This window comes from Glycine max, chromosome 1 (assembly GCF_000004515.6).
Source record: "Glycine max cultivar Williams 82 chromosome 1, Glycine_max_v4.0, whole genome shotgun sequence".
In the NCBI taxonomy this organism is placed as follows: domain Eukaryota; kingdom Viridiplantae; phylum Streptophyta; class Magnoliopsida; order Fabales; family Fabaceae; genus Glycine; species Glycine max.
In genome coordinates this window covers 5,605,135-5,620,743 of record NC_016088.4, presented here as the reverse complement: position 1 = coordinate 5,620,743, position 15,609 = coordinate 5,605,135, and the positions used below count along the sequence as shown (strand labels likewise).

At 30.7% G+C, this 15,609-nt stretch overlaps 2 protein-coding genes across 2 annotated transcripts; both read right to left on the bottom strand.

The window, feature by feature from the left end:
- Nucleotides 1–363: 363 nt before the first annotated feature.
- LOC100778239 (ribonuclease 3) lies at nt 364–3,955 on the bottom strand. Its single transcript, XM_003517942.5, has 4 exons — nt 3,673–3,955; nt 3,381–3,536; nt 1,993–2,191; nt 364–801 (listed from the first exon to the last, which is right to left on the bottom strand). Exons 1-4 carry the CDS (start codon nt 3,772–3,774, stop codon nt 578–580), a joined length of 681 nt encoding a protein of 226 aa, XP_003517990.1. The 5' UTR covers nt 3,775–3,955; the 3' UTR covers nt 364–577.
- Nucleotides 3,956–12,331: 8,376 nt separating this feature from the next.
- On the bottom strand, nt 12,332–14,658 carry LOC100777706 (ribonuclease 1). The gene is made up of 4 exons (XM_003517941.3): nt 14,554–14,658; nt 14,316–14,471; nt 13,035–13,233; nt 12,332–12,555 (listed from the first exon to the last, which is right to left on the bottom strand). Exons 1-4 carry the CDS (start codon nt 14,656–14,658, stop codon nt 12,332–12,334), a joined length of 684 nt encoding a protein of 227 aa, XP_003517989.1.
- Nucleotides 14,659–15,609: the final 951 nt, after the last annotated feature.

Genomic DNA, 15,609 nt, shown 5'->3' with positions numbered 1-15,609 from the left:
ACTCGTAAATCTAATAATCTAAGAAATTTTTGTTTTGTTGTCTCTAGAGACAGAATTCTGATTATTCTCATTTGGGTCAGCTGGCATTTAGTCTACACGTAAAAAAGCATAAGCACGACACAATTAAAGAAAGTTGACTATTAACTGTGATAGTGGTGAGTAGACGATACCTATTAATTAGTTCAGTTCGATTGAAAACTATTAGAGCCAAATAGGAAAATTCTAAAGTTTTATTGCCTTTATGAAATGTATTAAGCAAATGTTATGAAGAACGAGTAAAATGATATAAAATCGAGCGAGTGCGAGTTAGTCTCTTGTAGGAGTACTATGTACGCTAACATTAAAGGGTTTGACACCATGTAATTAAAATTCACTTTGATCTTTGGATTTCTCAAACTGATCCCAAACACTAAATTTTTGTATCAACTATCAATACATGAATTACTTAAAGGGGGAATTGAATGGGAGAACATTAGAACGCGTCAATGTGAACATTTATTTTTATTACACTTTGAAAGACAAAAGATGAGTAGCGAAAGGGAAAACATGCATGTTAATTTTACCGAACTAAATTTTCTTAAAACTTGGGGAATTGAATTTGTTCACCACACTTGCTCCTTGGAAGCACAGGGCACTCAATAAGATTTGACCCAGAAGTGTCCACGCACATGTAGACTTGGTAAAGTTGACTATTACGAGCTGAATCTCTATTGCACTCTATCCCTGGGGTAAACCCAGTTCCCTCTTTTATAGCTTCTGAAATGCTTTCTAGGGTGTAAAATCCATCATCTGGCTCAATCCCTGAAATTCATTAATTTATTACCGTTAGAATGGTTGTTGTAATTTTTTTTATAAAGAAAATGTATATTTATTTTTATTTGTTATCTTACAACTTCAAATAACATTATTAATGATTATTTATTAATTATAGTTTTATAAATAAATAAAAACGAAACTATAGTATATTAGATATCAAAATATTTTTATCCTTCACTAAATACTTAGGACGACATGAGACTATTGCTTATATTTTAATAATTTCATCTTACAGTATAAACTCTTTAAATTAATACTCGGTAAATTAATAAACTCTCTAAAATAATAAATTTATTCGGTCCCGACTTGGATCAATGTAAAAAATTAAAAAACTCGATAAAATAATAAGATAATAATTTTTCGTGAGATCCTTTTATAATTTTTGGTCCCAAAAAAATCATAAATTAATAATTCATTGAAACTGAAAAAATATATATTACACTCTATTGAAATATGATTCAATAGTTATTTGTTTTCCTTTAAAGTTGAAGTCTATTTGGAGCTCATCTCTAACTTTTCTTATTGCATCTAATAGCTCAGATGTTATATTTTTGTATTGTATCATAAAGTTGTGAAGAGTGTTCGACGCCATAAGTGCTTCCTTTTGTTTCTCTTGTTTACATTTACTGTGCTTCAAAAGTCATTATTGATTTCCAATACATATGAACACAGTAATTACTAATTTACGTTGAGTCCCAAAGTTCGCTGCAACGTAATTCTAAAAAACATAGACTAATTTGCCTTTGTTTGGTATGTACAGTATAATTACTTAAAAACTCTTTAAATTAATAATTATTAATTTATCGATAAATTAATAACTCTCTAAATTAATAAATTTTTTCTGTCCTAACATTATTAATTTATAGAGTTTTAAGTGTAGTTTATTTTTTGTGATTAGATGTAAGATAAAAAATAAGACCAATGATAGATTTAAGAATTGTAACCCATATTAATTTAAGATTTTAATGGTCATGTATCCACGGGATTTTATATCACTATTTAATTACAAATCACACCATTTTATGAAAGTCAACAAATTTAATTAATATACATGATGAGTTATAATTGAATGACAATATCAAATTATTTTATACTTTTTGTGTATATTTCATCTTCTCTAAATTTAATGTGTTATAATTAACTTTAAACAACAGATAAAAAGAAAGTGTTGTGTACCTGCATTCTTGAGGATCCGAAGGAGGTTTACTTTTTGCTTCAGTTTGAGAGTTGTTTCAAAGTACTCGCGCTGATCAAGCTCAGATTCTGCACATGTACCATGTTTTTCCCATTCGTGTGACCAGAACCTCATGCCATTGCTACTTGGACAGCTCAGGGATGGCCAATCCTTCTCCATGTTGCTAATGAGATCTGAGATCTACACCAAGTAGTATGCCTCATTAATGTGTGCTTCAGTTGATAAATGAACTAATATCATAACACCAATATTTAATAAACTTATCAAATATATATAGTACTAAGATATGATTATTGACTAGGTATTTTCTTCCTTCTCTTTTATTTTATTTTATTTTAAAAGATGATCCTTATTTTATTTCTTACGTGTAAGATTTAGATCCGATCCATACATTAGTTGCTTAACTTTAAATATATCAAGAAAATAGATGAGATGTCTAGTTATTCAATTTCTATCATACTAAGTGAAGTCAGTTGCGTAGTTAAATGTCTTAAAGGAACAGAAACGGAGGGTCGTGACATGTATATAAAGCGCGTGTATGGCATGTTTGCCTTAGTCATATTAACTTCTGTCTCTTCCAACACCAATATTTTCAGATTGTTTAAAGGCCAAACACAGCATTGCTCTTGGTATAAAGAATATATAACATTGCATTATCTAGATTACTTTGCACAGAGTCAATCCTAAACCTCCTCTACTAATCCTTCTAGCTATGATCTAAGTTTTATATATTGTAATTTTTAATGACTTTATGTTTTTAGTCTCGTGAGATAATCTAGTTTTAGTCTCTCAAGTTTAAGAAAAAAATATTTTAATCCCTAGTAGTTAAAATTTAGTTCTTAGGAGTTAAAACTAATTTTAAAAAAATCATTTTAGTTTCTCTTGAATTTAGTGTTTAGGAACTAACAATATATTTATTTTTTTAAAAATTTGAGGGATTAAAATAAATTGTTTTATAAATTTGAAGACCAAAATTAGATTCACTCAAATGTTAAGAATTAAAAATATAATTAAGATCATAAACTTCTGTACACTGAAAGCTCTTCCAACCAATCATCACGTGCATTTGTGCTGGTTACCATATCTTAATTACTTGAAAATCTTTCATTGGCACATAGTACATGACTGCATGTGTAAATAATTTATACACATAGCTCTCCTACAAAAGAACACGTGCTTATGATCTGAGCAATTTCTATGTGACAGATGTATTTAAATTTTTCAAATTACAAGAAAAAAAAATAATAATCCTCAGTTATGTGTTATATGAAAATTAGTCAAGACCATAATTAATGATCTTAGACAATCTATAATAGTTTCTCCTCCTGTTAGCCAAAATATTCATCTTCTATCATCAAATTATAAGTACCTGAGATTTATCAAAGACACTGTCAGGGTCACAGTTTGAGGGCCATGATCCATCATTGTAGTTAGGCCAAAGTCCATGAATGCTGAAATCTGCTGAAGGTTTCCCAGTCTTGGGATAACAGCAGCTCTGCTTTGTGTCACAGTATGCTCCTGGCCACTGCATGATAAGTGAAGAATCAAAATAAAATGTGAATACACAATGACATATATAAATGAATCCACTATTAAAAAAAATAAAGAAGGAAAATGAAACACTAAACTATTCAGCTTTTTAAGCAGAACTCATGACTTACCTGCTGAACAAAGTAGAAGAAATCAAATTCCTGAGAAATGGATAGAACTGCTAGATATTGCAGTATCAAAAGCTTAAACAAAAATGAAAAGTTGGGTTTCATCTTTGATGCTTTTCCTTCTATCTCTCTGTTTCTCTCTTAATTTGGCACTTCACACAAGCAAAAGGAATTAATGAATGATGTTGATATAAACTTATAAAGTGATCTTTTTTATAGGCCCGTAAGTCAATGAAATGATGCGTGAGCTTGTAAGGCATGCTATGGAATATGCGAATCATATCACACTCTTTCTCTAATAACATTTCACGTACTTTTATGGTGGAAAGTGTAAGGGTTATCCACGAAAACTACAACGTGCCCTCTAAGGTTGCCATTGACTAATTAATTAAATATATAGCAACGGTTAGTACAAGTGATAATGTGTTTAGTTGTTCATAATTTCAAATCTTAATCTTAAATATGAAATAAATCGTGTTGAGAAGAAAATATTTATTTTTTGTGTATTCAAAATTTTCAATAAAGATTGATTATTACTTTTCATAGGACTATTTTATATCAAATACCTTGGTGAGTAAAAAAATTCAAATGATTTTTCATATACATCGGCTGCTTATTTTATACCTGCCAATAGTAATAAGTTATCAAATATGTTGTTTATTAACAAACTTCTAAACCTAATAAATATTTGATAATTCACATATTGAGAACATTATCCTTTAAAGGATACCATAGAAACGGGTTGAGATCACTAGTTTTACTATTCGTTGCCTTCCCTATTGTCGATCCCAATTAGAAAATAATAAGTGGTTAAAAATCGACACCCTCACTTGGTTAATTTTTTATTTTTATTTTTGCTGAATGCCATTTTCTAATGAGAGAAACACGAAAGGAGACAAAAAATGAGGGTAGGTGATTTGGTACATATCAACTCCTTCTGTACCAACTCCTTCAAACAACACACCATTTATGATATCTAACATTTCTTTTTTATATAACATTTTTCTATTAATATACAAATTAACACTTTTACACGCATATAAAAACAATAATACATCAAATTAGTTTCTAGAATTTTAAGTATCGGTTAATCTAGTTTCTGAAATTATATAAAAATAGCTTTTCAATTTTTGAAATTACAAAATGTTAATCATTTTAGTCTTTATTGTTATAATTTCAAATACTAAAATACTATTTTATAATTTTATTGATTAAATTGACAAATTAGTTTCTAGAATTAACACTTTTAAATATTAATACATACAAATTAAAACTTTTACACGTATAGAAAAACAGTTATACATCAAATTGTTGGTTTCTAGAATTTTAAGTCTCGGTTAATCTCTTGAAAAAAAAGTATCGGTTAATCTAGTTTCTGAAATTATATAAAAGTATCATTAAATTTTTTGAAATTACCAAATGTTAATCATTCTAGTCTTTATTGTTATAATTTCAAATACTAAATTATTTTTATAATTTTAAAGATTAAATTGACTGATGATGATTATTGTTTTAAGGTATAATTGTATATATAATTGCTCTGTTGGTAGAAGATTAAAACACTTACATATATAGTCATGTCATCTTTTAAAATCATACATTTTCATGAAATGAATTCATAATTAAATATTAATACAATTGTTATCTAATATTGTTTTAAATGGACAGCTTGAAAAGGACATCAAAAAGCTAGATCTCTCTCATTTCAACTAATTAAGAAAGTTTAATACATTTTAAGGGTCAACTTTGTAAGGCTCCTAACGTACCAATAATCGCATATTTATCAAGTCTGTTTTACTTTTTTCTAGCTACCTCGACGTGGCAAGGACTTGGACTATCATTTATTATGGGTACGTTCAAAATGCGTTTGAAAGTTTACCAACAAACTAAAAAGAAGAACATTTAGTAACGGATGTAAGGACATTATTTTAATCTTGTTTCTCGTTACAATTTTAAAGACTTAATCTCTAGTTTATAATGCTTGTATGAAGCTTTGTGGTAAGGGAAGTTTGGTGGTCTTGCGTGCAAATCAAATGGAGGGGATGTTTGGCGTGTCGATCGTGATTTTAGCAACAAAGAAATAATATCAACTATCTTTCCCATATAATATATATATATATATATATATATATATATATGCAACTTCTTGTCAGTCCTTATCACATTTTCTTCTTCTCGTAGTTGCAAATTATTGTTTCCATGTTCTAAACTTGATTTCAGATGATATTTTAAATTACGTGTTTTGACATGTCAACATTAATAGAAGTGCCCGACTATTGGTTTGGGAATCGTTCCTCTGATTAAAACGTTTATAATAAAAATTATTAAATGCATGAAAATATAATAATTGGAATCTTTCATTGATTAATGTAAACGGACCACAGAGATCATACTTCGTATTCATAAGACTGTTTATTTATTTCTTATAAGATTTAATTTATAATATTTCTTATATTAATTATTTTTAGATTATAAAATTTTAATTTTAAAAAAAATATTTAAAAATAATTAGAAAAGAAATAAATATTAATTATAAATATAATTTTTCAAAAAGTTATGAATTAAAAACAGATTTATTATAATTAACTAAACTAATTATTTTTTTTTAATTTTGATGAATTAGATAATTTAGTCTTATAAAAAAAGTTACATTGTATCTTAACTCAAATATAAGTAAATTTAACTAATTTTATATATTACTTTTAAAATATTTTTTATTTAATTATAACTATTTAATGACTCTTTATTCATAATAGCAAGTTTTAATTAAAAATATTTTAAGAATAATTTCACTTAAAATTAGTAAAATTAAATAATATCAATTAATTTTTTTAAATAATATAAAATTAATTATTTTTTATTTATATATGAAATGGAAATATATATATATATATATATATATATATATATATATATATATATATATATATATATATATATATATATATATATATATATATATAGCAACAAAGATGGAGTATCAACTAATTTTAGTTGAAATGATATCAAGTATAGTTGGTTTAATTGATAGACATTGACGTGTTTCAATTGAATGCTTCCGTGTTCATATGCCAGGTAACAACCATGAACCATATGCGTATGTTCCGAGTCTCATGTTAGAAGCTATGGATCCAGATCTAGAAGGAATAACTTGCGAGACACTACAACACAATTTGTTTTCAGCGTTAATTATTTAGTCACAAAAACTGAATAAAGTAATTAACGAATTACAAAACTCATTTTTGAACTATAATTTGTTATTGTAAATGAATATTAGTTTGTAAAAATTTAATGCATGATGGATAAAAGTTAATAAAATAGATTTTTTTTTACTGACTCTTGCTATAATTGCTATAATATTTTATAGAGCATTTTTATTCCCAACGTTCAAAAAGAGTTACATAAATTTCTTTTACTTTAAATGAAGCAATTTTTTCTTTTTAGTGCAACATTCTTTCTCTTGTAACATCTAGAGGGTATTATTGTGATTAGTCAAAAATTTAGGAACCTCGAAATTTTAAATATTTTTTTTTTTAAAAAAAAAAATGACATGAAACAATATCATAAATTAAGATAAGCATTCCAACTAAGTTGACACCTTAAACCCAATCCATCCCCTACCGTCCAGCCTTAAATTTATTGAATTTTTAAATATAATAATATAATGTAGAAGCTATAAACATATCCTTACACAAGAATGAAATATAAGAATGTATTCATCTAATACAATTTATATCATTAGAAGGTTCTGTACAAAACATAAAGAAGATATAATTTATCTATCAATTTTGATGTTGGTGAATAATAGCCCAACCTTGGAATTCATGATCAACAGGGGATTGGGATTGTGTCAAGGGGATCCACTGGCTCATTTTTTGTTCAATATAGTTGTTAAAGGACTTAGTGGGATGATGAGGCAAGTTATTGAAAATAATATTATTCATGCTTCTTGGAGGTTAAACAAAAGGTTGAAGTCAATCTCTTTTAATCTGCAGATGCTACTCTTTTCTTTGGGGAAACTACCTTTGCCAACGTGCTTACCATAAAGAGCATGTTGAGATGTTTTGAACTCATTCCAGGTCTCAAAGTGACTTCCATTAAAGATTTTTAGAAGCATTGGGGGTTGATGGAGAAACCTTGGAGATTTTTGCTACATTGATGAATTGTGAGATAACCAAATTGTCATTTTGTCTACTTTGGCATACCTATTGGAGCTAATCCAAGAAAAGAGGAAACTTGGAAGCCTATTGTGGATAAAGTTGTTAGGAGGTTGAACTCTTGGAAGCATAGATCTATCTCTCGCGGTAATATCTTCTCTTCCTTTGTTCTTCAAGTCTTTTTTAAAATTCCTAGGACTGTGAAAAACAATTAAGAGGTTGCAAAAAAAAAAAATTCTTAAGAGGGGGGAGGGGGATGAGAATAAGAAATTTGTTAGGTTAGTTGGAAAAAAGTTTGTTGGTCCAAGACACATGGGGTTTAGGGGTAAAGAATTTGAGGGCTTTTAATAACGTACTTTTGTGCAAGTGGAGATGGAATCTATTTAACCAAGAGGAAACATTGTGGGTTAAATCTTAAGAGTCAAATCATAGGGTGGAGGGGCTAGTAGATGGAAATGTGTCAAAACAACTCTTCCATTTGGTGGTGAGATTTATGTAATATTTGTGGTGGCCAGACTCTTCTACTTGGTTTGATTCTCGTTGTAAGTGGAAGATTGAGGATAGGGGGAAGACAAGGTTTTGGAAAGATAAATGGGTAAAGGAAGACAATTTAGCACGTTTATACCCTAGGTTATTTGGTCTATCTTTGCAACAACAAGAAACAATTCATAATATGGGAAGGTGGAAAAATGAAGTGTGGTCCCTAGGTTATTTGGTCTATCTTTGCAACAACAAGAAACAATTCATAATATGGGAAGGTGGAAAAATGAAGTGTGGTCAAGGATCTACAATGGAGGAGGCTCAGTTTGATGTGGGAGGAGGCCTTGAAAGAAAATTTAAAACAAAAGTAGGATGCTATAAATTTAAATAGCAATTTGCAAGATGGGTGGTTAGGGCTTGATGAAAAAAATGGACAATATTGGATAAATTATGCATATTCGTCCATTAGTGATCTTAGAAAGGGATGTGAAAGTTAAAAAATGTTCTTTGATATATGGTGCCTACAAATTCCTCCAATGTACAATGTTTCATTTGGAGAATCTTGCACAATGGTTTACCTTCTAAGTCAAATTTGGTAAGGAGAGGGGTAACATTACTGTCAACTTTTTGCCCCTTGTGTCACTTATAGGATGAATCCAGTGATCATGTGTTGTTTAATTGTATATATATCCATCAGGTTTGGAGCGCTTGCTGTGGATGGCTAGGTAATATTACAACACTGCCAAGCGCAACTCAAATGCACTTCTTGCAACATAGGGGGATCTCGTGTTCTAAGAGAGGGAGATGTGTTAGAATGATTTTGCGGGCTTTGATAATCGCTAAATATACCTTAATTTCACATATGATTTGAGATGATTATCTGACATTTTTTATACATTGAGTCTTGTTTTACCTTATGATTAGAGTGAATTGTGAATAATGACACAAGAACTTTAGAATTTTTAGGACTTTTTATGTTTATGTAGAGTTTTTGCATCAATTTAAGTCAGTTGAAGAAACTAAGTCATTCTCGCTTAAGCATGGCATGTGTGCACTTAAGCCAAACAAGCTAAAATCAAAATGAGGAGACACTAAGATGTCTTTCTCAAGCAAGTCATTATGAGTGCTTGAGTGAGAAGAATCACAAAGATAGTGAATGTGGTTGAGCTCCTTAAGCTTGAGCAAGATAAGGCTTAAGCAAGCCAAGTTAGAGAGCAAACTTGGATTCACTAGAGGCCCTCGCTTAAGCCCAAGCCTTAATTAGGGCTTGAGTGAGGTAAATATGATATTTGTTCATGACTGTACGTACATACAAGCATAGTAGCACACACCCACCCACAAAACAAACCACAGACGAAAAGATAAATTGTGATTCCAATGAGATGGGTGACATCATATCAAATGGTTATGGTAAGCATACCTTGGTGTAATGTCTGCAACCCTGTGAACCTTTAGTAACAATTAAAAGCTTGAGATTTGGGGGAAAAAGTTTCTTAAAAACTACATTATCGTCCTAGGGATCACCAGACAATGTCCTTATCCTTCAAAAAGTGGAATCAAAAGATGGCAAAACAAAGCCATCCATCTGCATTAAAATCCCAAAAAAAAAAACAAAATCACCATAGTTATCCAAAATTTCAATTGTCAAATCAATATACTCAATAGCTCAATAAACTAATCGAATCATAAAATCAAGATATGCGAATTTGATTCGTGATTTCCTATAGGACGATGCCATGGGGACAGGTGTAGTGGAGGCGGAAAGTGTTGAATAGATGAGACGCAACATCGAAAATGGTGGTGTGTTGGGGTTTAAGCAGAAGCCAGCAACGCTTGAGCCCTTGCTTCTTCTTTGACTTGCTCAACATGCCACGATCACCATTGCCGTGAATGCGACGATAAAGTATCACCATCTTTGCCATCGTCGTGAATGCGACGCTCACTGACACGACTTTTATTTCCCTGCAACTGCTGCTCAGTGCTCGCTGGGAAGATGATACCCTCTTTTTGGAAGCTTCTAGAAGTTGGTGAGGTACTCCACGCCCGCCATCCTCTCCTTCGTGTCCTTTCGCGCGTGATAGTTACAACGCTTCCCCCATTTATTTCTTTGATTAGATCTGAAGAAGAATGAGCCACCTTCTTCAAGTCGTTGGTTCGTTGGTCGAGTCGAGGTCGACGTCATCATCGATGCATCTCCATCACGACAAAGAAATTTTAGGGTTTCTCTTTGCTGTGAGTTCACTGAGCTACACGCACCCTTCAATTTATAATTGCTGGAAGAGAAATGATACTAGGACGGTTTTACAAAAACCTGTTGTGAAACACAGATTTCTAATACAATTTTTATACAACCGTTTTTGTTGAAGTTATTCATATTACAAAACTGTCACTGCAATTGAATTAAGATAGTTCTTGGAGAACGGTCGTAATTTTGCTATCGTAGAATGCACCTTTTTTAGCAGTGGATGGAAATAAAGTCTATGCATGCATGGAGAGGTTTAGTTACAATGCATATTAACTTTTGGTTTGCATGCAGGGAACTAGTATGTGTTGCGATGAATTAATGGAGTGGCTATTAATTGGTATTCTTCAACTGGTTCTGCCAATTTGTGAATGGTTCACACCTTGATTTTGTTACGGGTGGCCCTCACTTGGGATGTGCTGTTTTGCATGGGGCATGTGCTTGGTATCTTAATTTTTGTTGGCAGGTTTTGGAATTGGCATAACAGTGCGTGAGTCAATCCACTAACCATTGGTCTGTTGATGAAAATACATGGTCGTGTATTTCTGGTTTTTTGGTGATGGCTTATTGGTCTTGGTTATGTCATATTAATATGTGTCTTATGTTAATATGGGGAAACCTTGTACCTATAGCACAATTTGTAAATGGCTCTGGCACCCATCGTGTCTTTACATATAAATACAAATATCATTTTGCTGATTAAAAAAATTAAGTAAACTAAAACTAAGTTACATTTTTTGGTACGTATGTGGCTCTACCGTGTGTGTTACATTGAATTTAGTTCAAAGAATAAATAAGAGAGAAATTATTGCTTTTTTAAAGAATTAGCTCATTAAAGTTGGTTGAAAGTGCATAGTTAATAATTTTATGCATATTTGCCCGGGTTAGAAAATTCGTTATAAAAATTACAACCACTTCATTATAATCTAATTTAGTTGTTAAAATGATATCTATCACCTATGAGAAACCTTCACATGTTGATTTAAAGAAAGAGTCATGAGTTCCTATAAGAAGTATTTTTTAGCGATTTTAGCCATTAGATATCGTTTGATACCTTTCAAAAAAAGCCAAGAATTATTTTTTGACGATTTTGAATCACCGCAAAATTGAAAAATAAAAAATGCAACACTCTCACAAGGTTGTCATGTTATCAATTAACTACAACACTTAACGGAAACTTAAAAATTAACATATCAAGACTGGTCAATATTTTGTTCGGATACTAAAAAAAATTAAGGACACTAGAGTTGAGAGAAGGGGGTAGGTTAAAAAAAAACTTACAGAAATGAATTAATTGAGTGAGTAGGACATCAATTAATTGGGTGACAAATTAGTGGGAATTGATTATTGAGTGCAAAATTTATTAATTAGATGTGAAATGGAAGGAATTAATTTAAAATAGTTTAGAATCAGAATCAAATTAAATGATTAATTATAGGTTATTATGAATTATATAATCATACAAATTAAATGACGCATTCATCCTAAAATCCGTGACACCTGTAATCACGACAACCTTAACGTGGTCGCAAAACTGCAAACTCAATTTAAAACCCTGGAAAAGATAAAATCAATTGTTAGGACTTATTCCCATTGGTCCTCAGCTGTATATTTTAACTCAACTTGGAAAAAGAATTTGCACTATTGTTGGCTATAATTGTATACACCATTTTATTGAATTAAGCACTTTCACATGATTACTATGATTGGTTATGAAAATTAAAGGACAACAACACACATTAAAATATCAGTAAATTAACTGGAATAAACATTGTCTTAGAAACTAAAAAGATGGGAACTCAATGTCTGAGCCACATTTGCTCCTGGGGAACACAGGGCACTCCATGAAGTCTGACCCAGAAGTGTTCACACACAAGTAAACTTGGTATAGCTGGCTGTTGCCGGATGAGTCCACATTGCACTCAATGAATGGAGCATACCCAATTCCATTCTTTATAGCCTCTTTGATGTCACTCAAGCTGTAGGATTGCCCATCTGGTTGTATTCCTGGCAACACACAATGCATGTTTCACAATGATTGATTTAGTAAAATCATATTGCATAAATAAATAAATAAGAATCAAACTTAAGTTCTCATACATCTATTTACCACTAACTAGGCCGATTCTAGTGGGTTAAGATGAGTTTAATTTAGTGATTAGAAGTCTAGTAAGATTTGATCACTTCATCACATTATTTTATTTATTAACATGATGAAACAATAAAGTAAATTCTGAATGTATGTGTAAAAAATGTTTTAAACTCTAAATGCTTTAGAGTTTAATAGACATGCATTATAAATATTTATATTAATAGTTTTTTTTTTTTTTTTTTTTGTCTAGACCATACATGAGAAACAATCTTGTTTTAGTCGTGAATATAACATAACTGTATATTAAGACTCATATCCAAACACACAAGACAATCCAAGATTCCTAGTTAAGTTAAATCAACCCGTGTTAAATTAACAAAGTTTTAATATGTACCTGCATTTGTAAGAGCTTGGAGGAGGTTGGCTTTTTGTCTAAGGTTGAGAGCTGCTTCAAAATAGTCATGCTGCTTAAGGACTGACTCTGAACAAGTGCCATGTTTGTCCCATTCATGGGTCCAGAATGTTATCCCATCGCTGCTTGGGCATGCCAGTGTGGGCCAATTACTTTGCAAACTGCTAGTGAGATCAGAAATCTGTCATCATATATAAAGACAAATTAGTGGCAAATTAATCATCAGAGACAGAATACTTTTCAGGATTAAAATATGTAGTTGAGATTATGATTTGAGGTTTAGAAGTATTTTATTTATTTATTTAGGCTTTCCCTACGTAGCAGTTATGGCATGATTGCATGACCATCTAATTTGAACGTTACGATAAACTTGAAAAAAGTTTCCATAAAGACCCATACAAATAATAGAGGCCTCTAACAATATATAATGTTCTTAAGATATTCTGTTATTTGGTGATTTCCCCCATAGAAAAGGTAGACAGGTTTATCTAGTAAGGGATGGACATCACCTTTTGTTCCTCAATATAAAAATGACATTTAAAAAAAGTTAAAAAATCAGAAAGCGTTTGTCTTTTGAGGGGATGGCAAACAAATTTTGTGACTTTTAAATTGGATACAATCATTATGGAGCCATAAGTCCTCTTGATTCAAATGTAATAAACAAGATAGAAAGCCATAAGTCCTTTTGATTCAAATGTAATAAACAAGATAGAAAAAGGTCCTTCTTGCAACTGACATAATTTATTATTGGATAAAGTGGGAGATATAAGGGGAAAAAGTCCTTCTTGCAACTTACATAATTTATGATTGGATAAAGTGGGAGATATAAGGGGTATTGCATGGTCAAGGGATTAGTCCCCTGTACTATGGATGACTTTTGATTATAGAATTCAGAATTCAACTTTGATCAATATAGTCCACGAATTTTACAAAAAAAAAAAAGTGGTTTTTGTCCCTCTTAATAGTGAAAACCGTTTGTGATGATTAAGAACAAAAACCACTGTTTTTCTAAAATAAAGAGACCAAATTGACCAAAGTTAAAGTATCGAGACTATTATCAATATTTATCGAAAATACATGGACTTAAACACATTTTATCCTTTATTATATACATATTAACAAATTATGGACAAGATGCATCATCAATCATTTGATTTGTAAATGAATAAGTTGAGATATGAGAATGGCAAGGTTAATAAAAGGACAATTTTGGAGGCTATACAAGAACAAATGGAAAAATTCAATTGGTGCAGAATGAAGTACCCCAGATGGATTGAAAGGGTTGTTAGGATCACAGTTAGATGGGTATGTGCCATCATTGTAATTAGGCCACAGACCATGAATGCCAAAATCTGCTGCAGGCTTCCCAGTTGTGGGGTAGCAACAACTCTTCTGTGTGTCACAGTATGATCCTGGCCACTGCAAAATGCAAATCGCATTCCAATGAGATAATTATTTTTTATAACACAAAGCATGATCTTTCAATGAAATCATATATTACCTGCTGAACAAAGTAGAAGAAATTGAAGTCCGGTGAAGCACATAGAACCGAGAAAAAGGGTAGCAGCAGCAGAAGCTTAATCAAAATGGATTCCTTCAACTCCATTTTGTCCCCTCTTTTCTTCTCGGGGGGAGGAATTGATGGGATGATTAAGGAGTGTGATTTTTGTGCTTTTAACTTTGAGTGGATGCCACAATTATGGAATGATATAGGGAATAGATGAATTTATAGACAGAAATGGAAGGTTACAAACTAAGGCATGGTATCAGAACAGTATATACTCGTTCTCTTTATGTCTTTTTGTATTAATTAGTCTATGTTATACTTTTTATTTTATAGATTACATGTATCTTCTCCAAGAAACTAATTTGTTTGGACAAGACAAATTCTCCTTCCAATTATTTGATGTAGTTACATATTACATATGTAACACTAGAACTCAAAAACAAACACTGATTCAGATTAGTAACAGCCGTGACAGTTTAATAGTCTATTCTATTGTTTACGTGCCTAACTGCTGCATAATACTTTTTTGTGTGTGTGTATCTGCTGCAGAATACTAGTGACACGACTCACTTTTTAAAAAAAAAATTATTAATTTGATTTATTTTGGGTTTGAAAGTATTTTATTATTTTTTAAAAGATAATGTTACACCCTGTAAAATCATTTTTATAAGAGGATTACTTACCATCGAGATATATGGTCTCATAAAAATAAAATTTCAATCTTTAGATAGAATATGAATCTTTACGGTCAAACGTAAACCATTAACACTTATATTATATAAGAATCTCCATTCTTAAATGTAAAACAATTTTTTACGCGTAATTTTGCTATTATTTAGCATTTAACTTCATTTTAAAAGTTTTGAAATTATTAGTATTTTTAGGTTTCCTTTTACATTAAAGATGATTTTACTGTGAAATCTCAACTTCAATTATTTTTAATTTTTTTCATTTTAAAATTTCCAATTCACGCCTATATATCATAAAATTATATAACAACGAAAGTAAGTGAATATGAATTTAATTATTTAATTTTAAAATATTTAATTG